The sequence below is a fragment of the Calliphora vicina genome, chromosome 2 (genome assembly GCF_958450345.1).
Source record: "Calliphora vicina chromosome 2, idCalVici1.1, whole genome shotgun sequence".
In the NCBI taxonomy this organism is placed as follows: Eukaryota; Metazoa; Arthropoda; class Insecta; order Diptera; family Calliphoridae; genus Calliphora; species Calliphora vicina.
Window position 1 is genome coordinate 52895759 of NC_088781.1, and position 15658 is coordinate 52911416.

At 32.9% G+C, this 15658-nt stretch overlaps 1 protein-coding gene across 1 annotated transcript in view; it reads left to right on the forward strand.

Annotated features, from left to right (window-relative positions):
• The first annotated feature begins 8793 nt into the window (after positions 1-8793).
• LOC135951981 (uncharacterized) overlaps positions 8794-15658 on the forward strand; it is a 46551-nt gene continuing 39686 nt past the window's right edge. The window contains exon 1 of the mRNA XM_065501743.1: positions 8794-9109. Coding sequence (XP_065357815.1) covers positions 8875-9109 — 235 coding nt within the window. The 5' untranslated portion in view covers positions 8794-8874. The remainder of the gene's footprint in view (positions 9110-15658) is intronic.

Sequence of the window (15658 nt, forward strand, 5' to 3'; positions counted from 1 at the left end):
AGAAGTACTTATAATTTTTTTCCCCCTTAATTAATTTCAACAACCATTGAGTTTGCAATGTTTGCTGGGTAAGCACGTTTTTAATTCAATAACCTCTTCATATGTATAACTTTGTGAATGTATGTATGAGTGTGTGTATCTGTGTTTGTGTTTAAGTACATGAGTCCTTCAGTTAGATTGTACAATAGATAAAATTGGTACTTGTCATTAAAATGAAAAATAAAAAAACAAAAAAAAAATATATAAAATAAAAAATCGTTTAGTTTTAAGTTCTTTTGTTATTCGTCTTTATATTTCCTTAATAATTTTCACAAAAAACACTTCAAATCCTATAGAAACCATAAAATGTAGAACACAACCTAATTGTACGTTAAAAATTTAAGTTAATTTTTAATTTAAAATTTAAAATTGTTACTATTAAGTTACTCAGTCATACAATTAAAGTTTTATTTTAGTTTTAAACAAATTTAAATACAAGTTCAAGTTACACACACAAAAAACTATAATAAACTTAAATAAAATATGAAATAAAAATACGAAAAGTTCAAGCAAATTTACTTTAGAAAGCCAGTCGTCCAAATTAGAACTGCTTTAGATAAAAATCCAAAAGATACTACAAATATTCAAAATGAACAAAGAAAATCAACAAACTTAAATTGTAAGCAGAAAGTTTTAAACAAATTACATACAATAAAAACTGATATACTAAAATAAAAATGATATATATCTATTAGAAAAGCTATTTTAAAGACTATTTTTATTTAAAATTGAAAAACTAAGGTAAGATATGAAGTAATTTTAAATCATATTTATCAAGATTTAAGAAAAATATTTAAGAATTATAACTCTTGAAGGTTTAACAGAAAAATATGACCCTATTTTCATTATGATGACTTAAAATTGTGGGTTTTACAATAGTTAGCGTGTGCCAACAAAGCGTCATATGCGGGAAGTTTTGCTTTATTTCTTAAATTTAAAAAAAAACTGAAAATCGACTTTCAGGAATGGGGCTGATTTTTTTATTTCCTATTTTTTTTCACTTGTAAACAAAGTACTTGCGAGCAAACAAAAACAAAATCTTGCCGCTTTATTGTGGACAGATGAATGGTTGTCTGTGTATGTATTCATTCAATTCATTCATTCATTCACATTTTATATTCATGTTTTTTGGGGGTTGGAGACTCCCCACCTGCCATCCAGCCAACTGACGACAACAACAACAACAACAACGATGACGCTTCATACAAATTTATTATTTATTTATGTTAATAAAATACAATACAACACCAGTATACACGGGCAAATACGAGTACAATGAAAATTAGTTTACGATTGTCGCGGCCGCAGATTTATTATTGTCGGCATTCAACAACGAACATGTTCGCTTACAACCACACACAATAACAGCAACAACATAGCAGGTGATACAAATATATGTAAGTATATGTTTACAACATGAGTGATACAACAAGTTGCATGTTGTAATAGAATTGTTGTGAACAGTGATGGAATTTGACAATTTGTATTTAGTACCAAATTGCTGTTTAAAACATAACAAATTAGTACCAATAGTTAATAGCATTATGTCCGTTGTATTGCGGACATAAACGCTTTAGTACAAAACCTACGACATGCCCGAATATTCACTTTATGAGTCAATACATAATTTACAGTTTTTTATCCTGCCAAAAAACACAATATTGCTTAAAATGTCACTATTGTGCTACGAATCCTATGGTATATTCGGGGTACTTTACCTTGAGGGGGATCTTGTATGGGTACTAGGGACAAATGTTGCCCGATTTTCGTTATACTTTACAGTATAATTTCAGACTACTTAGAACTAATTTATCAGGATTGCCGCTTAAGCAACATATTTATGACTGCTCAAACAGTATTCGGGGGGGGGGGGGGGAGCCGATAGTACCCATTTTCTATGTCAAAAAACCGTTATCAACACAGAGTTTTTTTGAAAATTTCAGAGAGCTAGCTATTTTCATTTGTACCCAATCGTATTCAAAAGACAGACAGACGGACGGACATAGCTAGATCGTCTTAGAATCTAATGAGGACCCAGAATATATATATATACTAATGTGGGTCTGCGACAAATACTTGTATGTATTACAAATGGAACTACATGGTGGGTATAAACAATATAAATTTTATAAAATAATATGTTAAATTTGGAACTTATTTTTTATTTTAGTACCAAAAAACCGCTAAAAATAAAACTAAAACGCTAAATTGTATTAATGTTGGTGTTGGCCGTTAATGACAGTGTAAACATGTTGGAATACAACATGTATTATTGAAAAAACACCATTTCCAATTAGAATATTAATCTGTTTATTTGTGCCTTACTGGAGGCTAGACCACTGATTTGTTTCCAAAATATTTTGATGCTGCCCCATTGTACAATGTAATACAATTTGAAATTAGAATTACAAAGTTTACAAATGCAGACCATTTCTTATACAAACATAATATTTAAATTTTTAAGTAGTTTTAGGACCATCCAAATTACTTTGTGTTCATAATATTGCACTATCTTATTTATTGACATTAAATTACAATGATACGAAATACTATGGGAACTAAAGTGTCCAAAAAACCGCCAAATTTGAAAAACCGGTTACCGGTTCAACCGAAAAAGTGTGTTTTTGAAAAAACCGGTTTTGATTAATGCGTTTTAAAAGAACCGGTTAAACGGTTTCGGATTTTGTCTTCAAAAAAAAACTGTTAACCGGTTTATATTAAATTTTTATTTAACATGAAAAAGGTCTTCTTAAATTATTTGTATGTACTAAATCTTCCGAAATTTTTGAATTCTTAAGGCTATAACTTTATACAATTATTTTATATCTTTTACGAAATATTTTCAAATTCTATAATTTTCTATATTATATATAAAAATATATATGTTTGAGTGAGCTTTAAAAAATATATTTCATTAAAACCTGTTAACCGTCTTAGAAAAACCAGTTTGTCAAAAATCCGAAAAGTTAAAAAAACCGAAACCGGTGGAGTTTACAAAGATGAAAAAACCGGTTGACCAGTTTTCGGTATCGGATTTGGATACTCTGATGGGAACTCCCCACTATAAATTTCAATGATAAAAATGTGATTTACTGAATTTCGTTATGTCCGTACGTTAGACGCCCAGTTGAGGCATCTATACCCGAAACAATTGAAAAAAATTACGAAATGGTGTTGGCCGATCGTAGATTGAAAGTGGGAGAGATTGTGAAAGCCATCGGCATCTCAGACGGCTCAGTGATTTAAATTTTGAATGATCACTTGGGTATTAGAAAGCACATGTGCAGTTTCCAAAAAAAAAATCTATGAATTAGCCCGAGTGCCTATTTCTTGTTTCCAAACCTGAAGAAATGGATCGAAAGAAGGAGATTTGAATCCAACGATGAAATCATATCACAAAAAAATTTGATGACCTCGACAACTATTATTTTTTGGAAGAGATAAAAAAATTGGAGAAACGTTGGACAAAGTGTTGAAAAATAAAATTATTGTTTAACCAAAAACCTGTGTTTCATTAAAATAGTTACTGACTTGTTGAACCGCCCTCGTATCTACTAAGGGGATTCCCAAAGGGACTTCCCAATCTCGACAGTTGATAGTGACCCATTTATTGATGAATGTCAACAAAGAAAATTTTCGAATTTGGGACGATACCGATCCACATGAGATCTAAAAGCGTGCAATGAATTTCGAAAAAGTTACTGTTTGATGTGGATTTTGGACTGGCGGATGACGCCGTTAACTCAATATTTCTCCATTGAGTTGGCCAGGTCATCCGCGTCAACGGCGAATGCTAATTTGAACTGAATTTGATGATATGGACACCAACGACATGTGGTTTCAACAGTAGAGCGCTATATGCCACATTGCACATTCTGCACGAGCGATTTGGGGGAGAGGAGGTGATGTGAACTGAGAGATTGTGAGATTTGACCCGTTAGACTTTTTTTGTGGTGTTTTCTTAAGTCACAAGTCTATGCGAATAAGACACAAATCACAGCGGCTTTCGATGTCAACATAACCCATGCCATCGGTCAAATTTATCCTGATTTATCCGCCAGAGTCATGGAAAATTTGACATTTCGGATGCGAACCATCCAACGAAGTCTTTGCATGATGTTATATTACATACATAATGGTATCGATAGGACTTTCAAACGAATAAAAAATTTCCATGAAATTTCACACCCTCTTTGTTTTTTTTTTATTTAAATTTAAAAATAGAAAACACTTATTAAATGACCCTTTACAAGTATCGACAGTTAATAGCTTATATGTTTAATGTCAACCAGAACAGCCAATTAGAAATTGCTGATTTATATCTATAATACATTGATTCTGTTTCACGTATTACAGTGAAAATTACTGATCGTGTTTGGAATAAAATGCATATGTTCACAAACTCTACCTCCTCTATTTCCTTTCATAAAATATTTTCATAGAACTAACACAATGCACTATATAAATACTGGTTCAACATACGAAAAATATCAGACACATAGTAAGCCGAAATCTTGAACAATTGCAATTTAATTTTCCTGCCGGAGTACGACTCAGTATGACTAGTTTCTGATCTGTCCATTTCTGTTGCGGTCTATTTTATATTGCTTCTGGCTATAGTTTAAAAATGTCAAAGTGTTTACATAGAGTTATGTAAATACAAACTGTGGACCATTTATTAATAAAAATATTTAATTTTTTGTTTTCCATCCTTCTTTTTAAATTCGTTTAAATGCACATTGAATGTTTTAAAAAAACTATGATCTTGGTTTTTCCAACCATTTATGTCTGCTACTTTTCGTACTTTTAATGTTAAAGCTCAAAATTGAGCTTAATTTGGAAGTACCCTTCAACATCTAGCTGTTTCTTATGATCAGTATACTCATCATATAAATCATAATGATTATATTGACGGTTGAACAAAACTACCAAATTATCAAAATTTACTTTGAAAATCAGTCATCGATTTGAGCAACTTACAGACGACTGTTTTATCCCAAAATTGTGTTCAGCAATGAGGCTTATTTATAGCTTAACGGATTTGTTAATAAACAAAATTGCCGTATATGCAGTGAGACAAATCCACAACATCATATCCAAAAAATGCACCGTTTGGTGCGGTTGTAGGCACCTTATTTCTTCCAAAATGAAGCCGGAGTTCTGGGTACGGTCAATGGAGATCGATATCGCACCATGAACAATGATTTTTTATTTGAAAATATAGATGACATTGATCCGGTCGAGATGTGGCAACCATCGATTTATTGAAATCAAAATTTGCCAATAACTAGATTTCGATATTCGTGCGATTTGAGACATCTGGATGTGTGCCACGTGAAGTCACTGGTTTATGCTGTTAAACCAGCGACTTTGTCGGAATTTTAAAAGGTATATATTTGTATATTCTCACTTACTCATTGAACATTATAGTGTAAACAACAACGTGTTTTTTGCATCGAAAATATCGAATTTTGTACCGACAAAGCGCCATATCACAGTGGTTCCAAATCAAAATCTAGGTGGACAAAATTATTTGGCGCTCTTTTTATACAGAATTGGTGTCTCCGATTCCAAAAAAAAAAAAAAAAAATCAATAATAAAAAATAAAATCCAATCCGTAAAAATTAAAAAAAAAGTATTTCGGCGGGTGCTGGGAGCTACAATTTTTTTACAAAGACATTCCCCAGACGTTTCTTTAAATGATGTATATAGTCATTGGACGAGCTTCAGTATATTTGGGACCCAAGTTTAAAGGACTGTAACAGGAAAATAGAGAAGCCCATAAATATAAGATATACACTTAATAAAAGACTATATCAATGTTTATCTATGTTTCGAAGTATGAATTTCTATATGGTAAAACAATTGAGATATGTGTAATTTAGTAAAGCTGTAAAATATTAAAAAAAATTAACGAAAATGTGATTCAAAATTTTTTGAACTTCTGGCGCTTCTGTCGAGAAAACGAAATGTCCAATTGAAAACCCCATTTGTATTGAAAGAGAGCATATAGTCAGCTTCCGAAATAACTTCGTTTTTCCAAATTCTGAAGTTACCGATTTTTATAATTTTGTCCACCTAGATTTTGATTTGGAACCACAGTGCATATGCGGCAAGTTCCATCGGTTTCAACGTGCGACAGATGGTTTGTGCAGTTCAGAAGTGGTGATTTTGACACGGAAGACAATGATCGCCCAGGCCAGCCAAAAAAGATCAAGAATTGGAGTCATAACTCCATGCAGATTGTTGACAAACTCAACAAAAGCTTGCAAAATCATTGGGATCTAATAAAGCAGAAATTTCAAAACTTTTGCGAGCAGCAGGATTCATCCAAAGGCAGGGAAATTTGGTACCACATACGAATTGAAGCCGAGAGACCTTGAAAGACGATTTTGCATGTCCGAAATGATGCTTGAACGCTATAAAAGAAAATTAATTTTGCATTGATTTATTAGTTGCAATGGAAAATGGATAAATTACGATAACCCGAAGCGTAAGAGATCGTATGTGAAGACCGGCCAACCAGCCGAATCGCTAAGGTAATGCTCTGCATTTGGTGGGACCAAAAGCGTCCAATATACAATGACATGCTGAAATTTGGCCAGACCATCACAGGGAATCTGTAGCGAATGCAATATATTCGTTTGAACCGAACATTGGCCGAAACACGAACAGACATGAAACCGTAATATTCCATCATGACAACGCTTGGCCACATATTACAATACCTGTTAAAAACTATTTAGAAATAATTGGTTGGGAAGTTTTACCCTATCCGACTTATAGTCCAGACTTTGCCTCGTCCTACTACTATTTGTTTCGATCGATGCAGAACGCTCTATGGGATACGATTCACTCTGGAACAGAGTATCCGATATTGACTTGATTCTCAGAATTCATATGTTGCCGGAAAGATAGGAAAAGCTCATTACTAACAATGGTCAATACTTTGAATAAATTTATATTGTACAAATGTTTCAAAATAAAAGCTAAACATTTGAAAAAATCCAGCATTTTTAAGTCATAGATATCATTAGATATCATGATAACTTTATAACCAAAAACAACAATGCATTGCCCAGTTAATGATAAGGACAGGCAACGCCAGTTCGATCCAGCTTTAACATTGTTTAGTCTAGTTGGGAGTTATTTAGTAAAATGTCATTATCAACCTGCTTCTTTCTCTTAACATATTAATCTTCAGCATTCTTAAATGTATTAAAAAATATATACTTTCATTTCTTTTTTTTTAAAAAACTTCCCAACTTCATTACAAAGATTTATGATAACAGATTTAAATTTCTAACAATCAACTTTCGCTACTGAACCATATGTTATATGTATGTTCTATTATTTTTCAAATAAACAAATCTAAAAACCCAGTTTTGAGCTATTATTGTTATTAAAATTATGAATGGCCCTTTGTCATGTCTAAAATAGATAAAAAGCTTAACAAATTTCTTCACTTTATTTTCTTTTTGGGCTAATTGATGCTCAACTAACCAATAAAATTGACCCATTGACATTTTAATGCCTTAACAAAATCTACATGTCACAGCATAAAGAATTGTTAAGTTGTTTTTTCCCAAACAAAAGCTTACAAAAGAAATTAGAACATTAGACAAAAGTTAAGTGGCCATTAGTTGCATAAAATTAAAAAGAGATGAATAGGTATAAGATAAATAAGTAAAAGCTAAAATATTATGGTTGAAGAACTATCTATTCATTATAATGTAAATGAAAATGTTGTTGAAGAAAGTTAAGAAGAGGCAGATTTTTGTTTTTAATGCCCTAAATATGTATAAACATTTGTTTGATAAACAAAACAGAAACCTTCATAAAGATCACATTAACATTTTCAAAATAAACAAATGTTCTGTAGTTTTTCAATAGAAAACAAACTCAATCTTTATTCTAGTAAAAAGAGAAAGAGATCGAGAGAGAGAGAGAGAGAGAGTAAGAGTGTGTGAGAAAAGCTTTTACTCAAACACAGCAACTAAAAGATAAAGAAAAGCTTGCTCAACATCATCTGTAAAAGCCACTACAAATGTATCTACATGCAACAACAGCCTTGGCATTGACTTTGACTATTTGTTTGTTGTACCCAGCTGTTGGCCAGAGCGTTTTAACAAAACAAAATTTATCGAAACAGTTGTCAGTTGTTAAAGGTTTCAGCTGCAAAAAGGTTGTGGCTAACGGGCGTTTACAAATAAATAAAACGCGTGGAAATTTTAATAAGTTTCAAAACAATTGTAATAAAATCTTGGAAAAATAATTCTCGAAATAAATTTATTCTAAAAAATATAATAAAAATATTTGTTGCTTGAGTCTTTTGTATGCTGGCTTTGTAAATCCAATCAAAGTTTGTTGCAATAGTCTTTTGTTTGTCAAAAAAAAGAAAGAAAAAAAATAGCAGGGAAAATAAGTAATTTCCATAATACAAATACTAAAAAATAAAAATTCAACAGTGCGTGTTTAATGTAAATAAATTTGAGTTTTGTGTAAAGCTTTTTTTCCTCTTTCAACATTTTCAAACATTTGAAATATTTTACTTAATTAGTGTTATAACAAACATAAAAATAATATAAAACAAAATAAAGTAATCAAAAGTAAAGAAAATAAAATAAAAAAAAATTATAAAAAATGAGAGTGTATTCACCAAGCTCAACCAATTGTTTTAAAAAAAGTGTAAAAAATAAAACAAATTTAATGCAGCATGATAATGAACAACAACAACAACAGCAGAAACATCATCATGATCATGTTGCTCACGATCTGTGGTCATTGCCAATAAAATGTAGTTATTTTTTCGCTTTCGCATTCGTTACGCTTTTCATGCAACATTATGTGATTTGTGCGGCCGCAAACGATGCCAGCAGAATCACCAACAGTGGCTCTTTGGATGGTGGTGTAACAAAAGGATTTAGAAGCCGCATGCGTTCACCTAAAATCGCCAGTATACATATTCTACAAGCTGTACCCGAAAGTCTTGAAAAACATCCGCATAATGGGCAGCCTGCAGTAGCTGCTGATAATCAAACAAATATTTTACCACCAGCTGGCAAATTTGGTAAGTTTGTGTGTTGAAAGAGTTAATAAAGAGTGTTTAGAGGCAATGTTGTAGCAGTCAAGTTCAAGGACATGCTTATTAGTAGCAAATGTTGCATGTAAAAAAAAAGTTATATTTTTAGCTCAGTGAGCAAATGTGTTAAGTCCACTTTTACATGAAAATTTAGATTTTTTTGGAGCTAATAAAAAATACCCGTTTGCTTATAAAATGTTAACAATTATTTTCATTTTTTTTTTTTCGTTGTTATACTGTGATATTCTTTCGCATACCACATTATAACAACGAGTCCATTTTGTGGCATGCAAATGAGCATATTTTTTGGTCAAAATTGCAAAATTATTATTTCAGTAAATTCGAATTGAGTATAACTTCGTATTTGATGTCCCGATAGACTAGACGATAGTTTGCTGAGGGTTGCAGGTTCGATTCCTGCCAGACACTCTGGGTGTATCTACAGACAAACAAAAAGTTTTGCAGTTTGTGGTTGTTTTTTAAAAAAAATTGTTTTTATTATTAGTTTATTCATTTAATTTTAACCAAAAAATGTAAATCATAAAGTTTTTAAGGAAATACATATTGTATTATTTTGCAATTTATAATCATCTCTACTACTGATATTAAAATACTTTGTTCCATTGCCTTCTCAGAACAATTTAAGTCGCAAGAGAGACTTTAACCCTGGAATACTAAATCTCGCCTGCGAAGCACATTTTATTAACGCTTACAAAGACAGTCAGAACGATTCCAAATCATAAATAAAGAAAGGGAAAAGCCTTATGTATAATAGGTCTAACGAATACATGATATACTGAAATATTTTTATTTATGTAAATGTTTGAATAAATATTTATGACAAAATACTTTAATTTTACTCATTTATTTAAATTCAAACCATCAAAAAAGATGGGTAACATACCGAAAAATTGGTCGTAGAACCAAAAAGTGTATTTATATCCTGGGTCCTCAAAAGATTCTAAGACGATCTTAGTATGTCTGTCTGTCTGTTTGTTTTCCAAAAAAAACTCATTGTTGATAAGGTTTTTTTGGTATTGAAAATGGTTCATGACTTCATATAGCCCCATACAAATGTCCTCCACCGAAAACTGTTTGAACAGTAACAGTAATATGCTTAATTCCTGTCTACATCTACTGTATTGAAATCATTATTTATACATATAATTAATTCCTTATTGAATCATTTAAAATTTATTGAATTCAAATTCGTTACAAAACCGCTTTCAAAATATGTTAAATGATTAAATTTTTGTTTAGTTCAAATCTATTACAAAGAGGATTAAATCAATTTGTTTCGCTTCATTTTGTAAATGATTAAAAGCTAAACAAAAATAAAACCGAATAAAGAAAAATATTATACTTAATTCAATTTGTATTAGATTTCAATTAACAAAAATTTAATCATTCAAAGGTTGAGTGAATTCCATTATGAATTAATTCAACGATAAATAAATAGTTAGATGTTGGGAATGGATTTATGGAAGATTTTAGTAAATTCAGCTCAAATTAATTAATTAATCAAATCGTTGCATGTGAATATACATTTCTTTGTTAACAAAATATATTTTAAAAATCTAAATTTGCCTATTTAAAAAAAAGCTATCAACTGTCGGAAGTCCCTATTGGAAGAGTCTTTATTTATTGTGTTCATATTTAACCTTTATGTCAACAGCAGAACTGCTTTACGCACGTCAACAGCAACATACCTGGGTATGTTCATACGATTTGTATTGTGAATGGATGCCGTTAGCATAACAATGCTAATACCTAACTCGTTTGTTGAAATTTCTGTATCATTTTATTTTATTTTGTTAGAAATAGATAAAAGGTTCAAACATTTTATGATAACCAGTTTTACCCTTACATTTAGTCATTGCTTTTTGAAAAAAGTGGTTGTGTAGGTATGACAAAAAATGCTTTTTATTGAGTTTTTGCAAAGATACAAATTTTTCAAATTAAAATAATTGTTTTATTTATTAATAGTTTTAAATGAAATTTTACAGTTATATAGACTTTTCTATTAGATATAGAAAAATAAAAACAAATTTTGAAATTTATGATCAGGAATCCCGTAATTCCCAAAAAAAAGTTTTGAAAAATCCCAAAAATTAGATTTTTTAGTTTTTTTGCTATAATATATCTACACCAGGAGCGGGGTTATCGGAACCCTTTACAAAATAATTAAGAACATATTTGGCCATCTAAAATCGGTTACTATATTTTGATATCGACTACGCGATTTGAGAATTTTTGCCCTAAAATTGAATTTTACATAAAAAATAGGCATTATTTGAATGGACCTGGTCCCCTCCGTATCAAGAATTTTTAAATTTATTTTTATTTAAAGTAAAGTTAGCTTTTCAAAAAGTATAAATTCCAAATACATCAACTTTGAAATTTTAAAAATAAAAAAAGTCTTTTTTCCCAAAAAACTAGAGAAAAATTGCCTTTTTAATTTTTTTAAATTCAAATACATATTGTCGCCGATGGCTCATATATTTATTTAAATTTATTACGATTTTTATTTTTATTAATTTTAATTATTTCGGTTTGCTTATATTTATTGTTTGTGAGCTACCTTAATGTTTACTTAAATTGTCTTATTTACCAATTGTATGATCATTGTTGTTTGGTTCATTTGTCCGTTAGGATTTTTTTATATTGTTTTGTATTCCCTTTTGTTCATATTTGTTTACGAACTAATCGCACTTTTTGTCCCTAAATTATACTGCAGTATTTTCGTTCAGTTTATTTATTTGGAAATGAACTGTTGTAATAGTACATAAACAAAAATAAATTTGTAGGCTCAGTAATAACTGGCTTTAGAATTAAAATTTAGTTTGTTGGGGATAAAGACTGCTGTAAGTCGCTTAATATATTTATAAGTTATTTTTTTGTAATAAGTTCTTTTTTTAGAAATAAACGGTGCTCAAGTATATGCATCATTAATTGTAAATTTGTGGTTCATTTATTTGAGACTGGTTAAATTCGCTGTCCTCAACATATAGGCTCAGGTCGCAGCCAGCGACAAATTTTATTTCGAAATTTTTTGAGCGATCTTGTGGTTCCTTGCCCGTCGGAACAAATTTTATTGGATTTTGTGGTTCCTTGCCTGCCGGAACATTTTACTTGTACTTTATGTGAATTTGTTGTTCCAAGCTGCCGGAACAAATAGAAATAATTGTGAAGCCGTCCCATGCCTGCCGGTACAAGTGTTTAAACTAAAGTATGAAATTTTTGTGGTTCCTTACACGCCGGAACGAGTAAAACTTTAAGCTGAATTTGTGTGTATTGTAACCTGTCCTGCTGGAACAAATTGTGTTTTTTATTTGTGATAAATTGTGTGGTTCCTTGGCTGCCGGAGCAATTAAATTTTAATCTGCAGTGAATAGCAATTAAGTTGTGAATTTTTGTGAAGCCCCAAGCCTGCCGGAACAAATTAATTTTTTGTAAAATATTTGGAGTGTGTTGCTGTTAAATATTTGTGAATTTGTGTGCCCTTTGAAAATATTTGTGATTCAAGATGCAACGGTCACCATCTAGAAAAAGCTCTCGTTTGCAGACAGCAACTAGCCAAAATGTGAATAGTTCCACGCCTGCCGGAACAAATAGTTCAGCAAATGTTTCTCAAATGCCGTCGATACAAAATGTCAGTTCTGTTGCCCTCGGAACGACAACAACCGTAACTAGTGCCTTTATAAGTGCCCCTAGAGAACCGACACCTGCTGTATCAACGCAAAACATTTTCAGTTCAACAAGTGAAGAGCCCTTTAGTCTGCCGCCGTTAGTGCCCGGTCCTAATGTGAGAACCCAGCCACCACAAACCATATCGTCTGATAATGAGAACCTGCAACGACAAATTGATATCCTGCAAGCTCAATTGGCAAACGCTCAACGTGCTTTAAGAGCAAATCAAAATTTAAATACGCCGAATGTTATTGGACATAATGCGCCAGTCATCCAAAGTATTAGCAGTGGCCCTGAGAACATGGTTGATCGCCGGAATCCAACGCCATATTCCTATGTTAGTCAGTCAGACCAGTTGATGACATCTCAGCCTCTTATTGTTTCCCCTGCTACAGTGCCCATGCCAGTACAACGCAAACTTTATGATCTGCCCGAATTTTGTGGTACTCCCGAGGACTGGCCAATGTTTTTGTCTGCCCTTGAACATTCGACAGCGGCATATTCATACAATAATTTTGAAAATTGTTTGAGATTGCAGAAGGCTTTGAAAGGTGAAGCCAGAGAGTGCGTGAAGTCATTGCTCATCCACCCAAATAATGTGCCAACAGTTATAGAGCAATTAAAGCTACAATATGGTCGCCCAGAGTTGCTTATTCGATGCCAATTGCAACAGATGAAGGAAGTTCAGCCCATAGCAGAAAACGTGATCGATAAACTGGTGCCGTATTCCATTAAGGTCAGAAATTTAGCAGCATTTTTGGAATCTGCCAATGGTTATCAACATTTGTCGAATCCAAAACTCATGGAGGAGTTAGTACAGAAGCTTCCAATGAGCAAACGTTTGGATTGGGCCCAGTTTGCTTCAACTTTACCTCAGTTGCCGACTATTTTGGATTTTAGTACCTGGCTCCAGCGTGTTGCAAATTTGGTAAGAAGTGTGCAAATAAGCAGTTCAAGTGGCAATAGATCTAACAGTGATCCAAAACGAAAAGTGGTTTTATATGCTTCTGATGGCCCAGAACGTCAGTTAAAATGTTTTTATTGTGTTGGCCCACATAAAATTTTTGATTGTAAGAAATTTTTAGAATTGAGTGTGCCTAATAGATGGAGTGAAGTGAAGAGATTGAAGTTATGTTTTTCGTGTCTCAGTGGTGGTCATTCAAGTAAAGATTGTCGTCGGCGTAAGCAGTGTCCAATGAAAAAGTGCCAAAGAAATCACAATAAATTACTGCATGAAACTAAACCTAATGAACCAAGTGAACGATCCGTAAATGTGCCGCCAACAGAGAGAGCTTCAACAGTCGAACCATTGCTTAGTTGTGTTTCCAGTGCTAGTGAAAGAAGTGATTTGTTGTTCAGAGTGCTCCCAGTGGTTCTTTATGGACCAAATTGTGCTATTGAAACTTATGCACTCCTAGATGAAGGTTCTTCGGTCACGATGATGGATAGCTCTTTAGTGAGACAGCTTGGACTGCATGGTCGACAAAGTCAATTGAATTTGAGTTGGTATGGTGGTAAATCGGCACAAGAACCAGTTATGGTGGTGGATCTTCATGTGAGCGGTGTTAATAAGAAGAGGAAATATGCTTTGAAAAATGTGTATGGTGTCTCGAATTTGAAGTTGCCTAGTCAGAGTTTTAATGCGGATTTAGTAAAGAATCATGGTGTGCCTTTAAACTCATATGAATGTGTGGCTCCAAAGGTACTAATTGGATTGGACCATTGCCATTTAGGATTGCCCGATGAAATAGTCCCTTTGGAAGATGCTGGTCCATATGCTGCCAATACTCCTCTTGGATGGGTTGTTTTTGGAAACGTGAAAGGAGGTCGCCCTGGAACCCAAACATGTTTGCTGACACAGTTGGATAATTTAAATAATTTGGTGGCAAATTATTTTGAAACTGAAAATTTTGGTGTTAAGGCTCTACCAGTGATTGAGTCAAGAGATGATTTACGTGCACGAGAGATATTGAGAAATTCGACGAAGAGGGTTGTCGGAAGATTTGAATCCAGACTACTATGGTGTAATGATGACGTAGTCCTGCCGGATAGCTATTCCATGGCCCTTAATAGATTTTTTGGAATGGAAAGAAAAATGAAAAATAATCCTGAATTTGGTGCGGCCTATAAACAAATAATGAGTGAATATTTGCAGAAGCGGTATGTACGCAAATTATCATTGAGTGAAGTCGATACGTTTCATCTGAGAACATGGTACTTGCCCCACTTTGGTGTCGTAAACCCTAATAAGCCAGGGAAGATTCGTATGGTGTTCGATGCAGCAGCAAAGGTGGAAGGTGTCTCGTTGAATTCAAAGTTATTGAAAGGCCCTCAGCAATACAAACCGTTGCCATCAGTTTTATTTAATTTTAGAATCGGTTCCGTAGCTGTTTGTGGGGACATAAAGGAAATGTTTCATCAAGTTGTTGTTGCTGAGGAAGACAGGTGTTCGCAGAGGTTCTTGTGGCGAGATGATGCTAGTGGTCCACCGGAAGTGTATGAAATGCTTGTGATGACGTTTGGAGCTGCCTGTTCGCCCTGTATTGCCCATTATGTGAAGGAAATACATAAAGTTGCTGGTTTTGAAATGCTCAGGAGACATAGTGTACTTTGGGACGAGATGTTGCCCATTGTTGCGTCATTACAAGCGATGTGGAATAAATGGCGCCAAGAGCTAAGAAATGTTGTCCATGTAAAGGTTCCACGATTTTATTTTGGAAATGGTTTGCCCTTGGAGTTAGAGCTGCATATTTTTGTTGATGCCAGTGAAGATGTTTGGAGATGGTTGTCTACAGTTCTCAATGTTGCCGATGATACTACAAGAGCTGAAAATAAAGTTGATTTTTC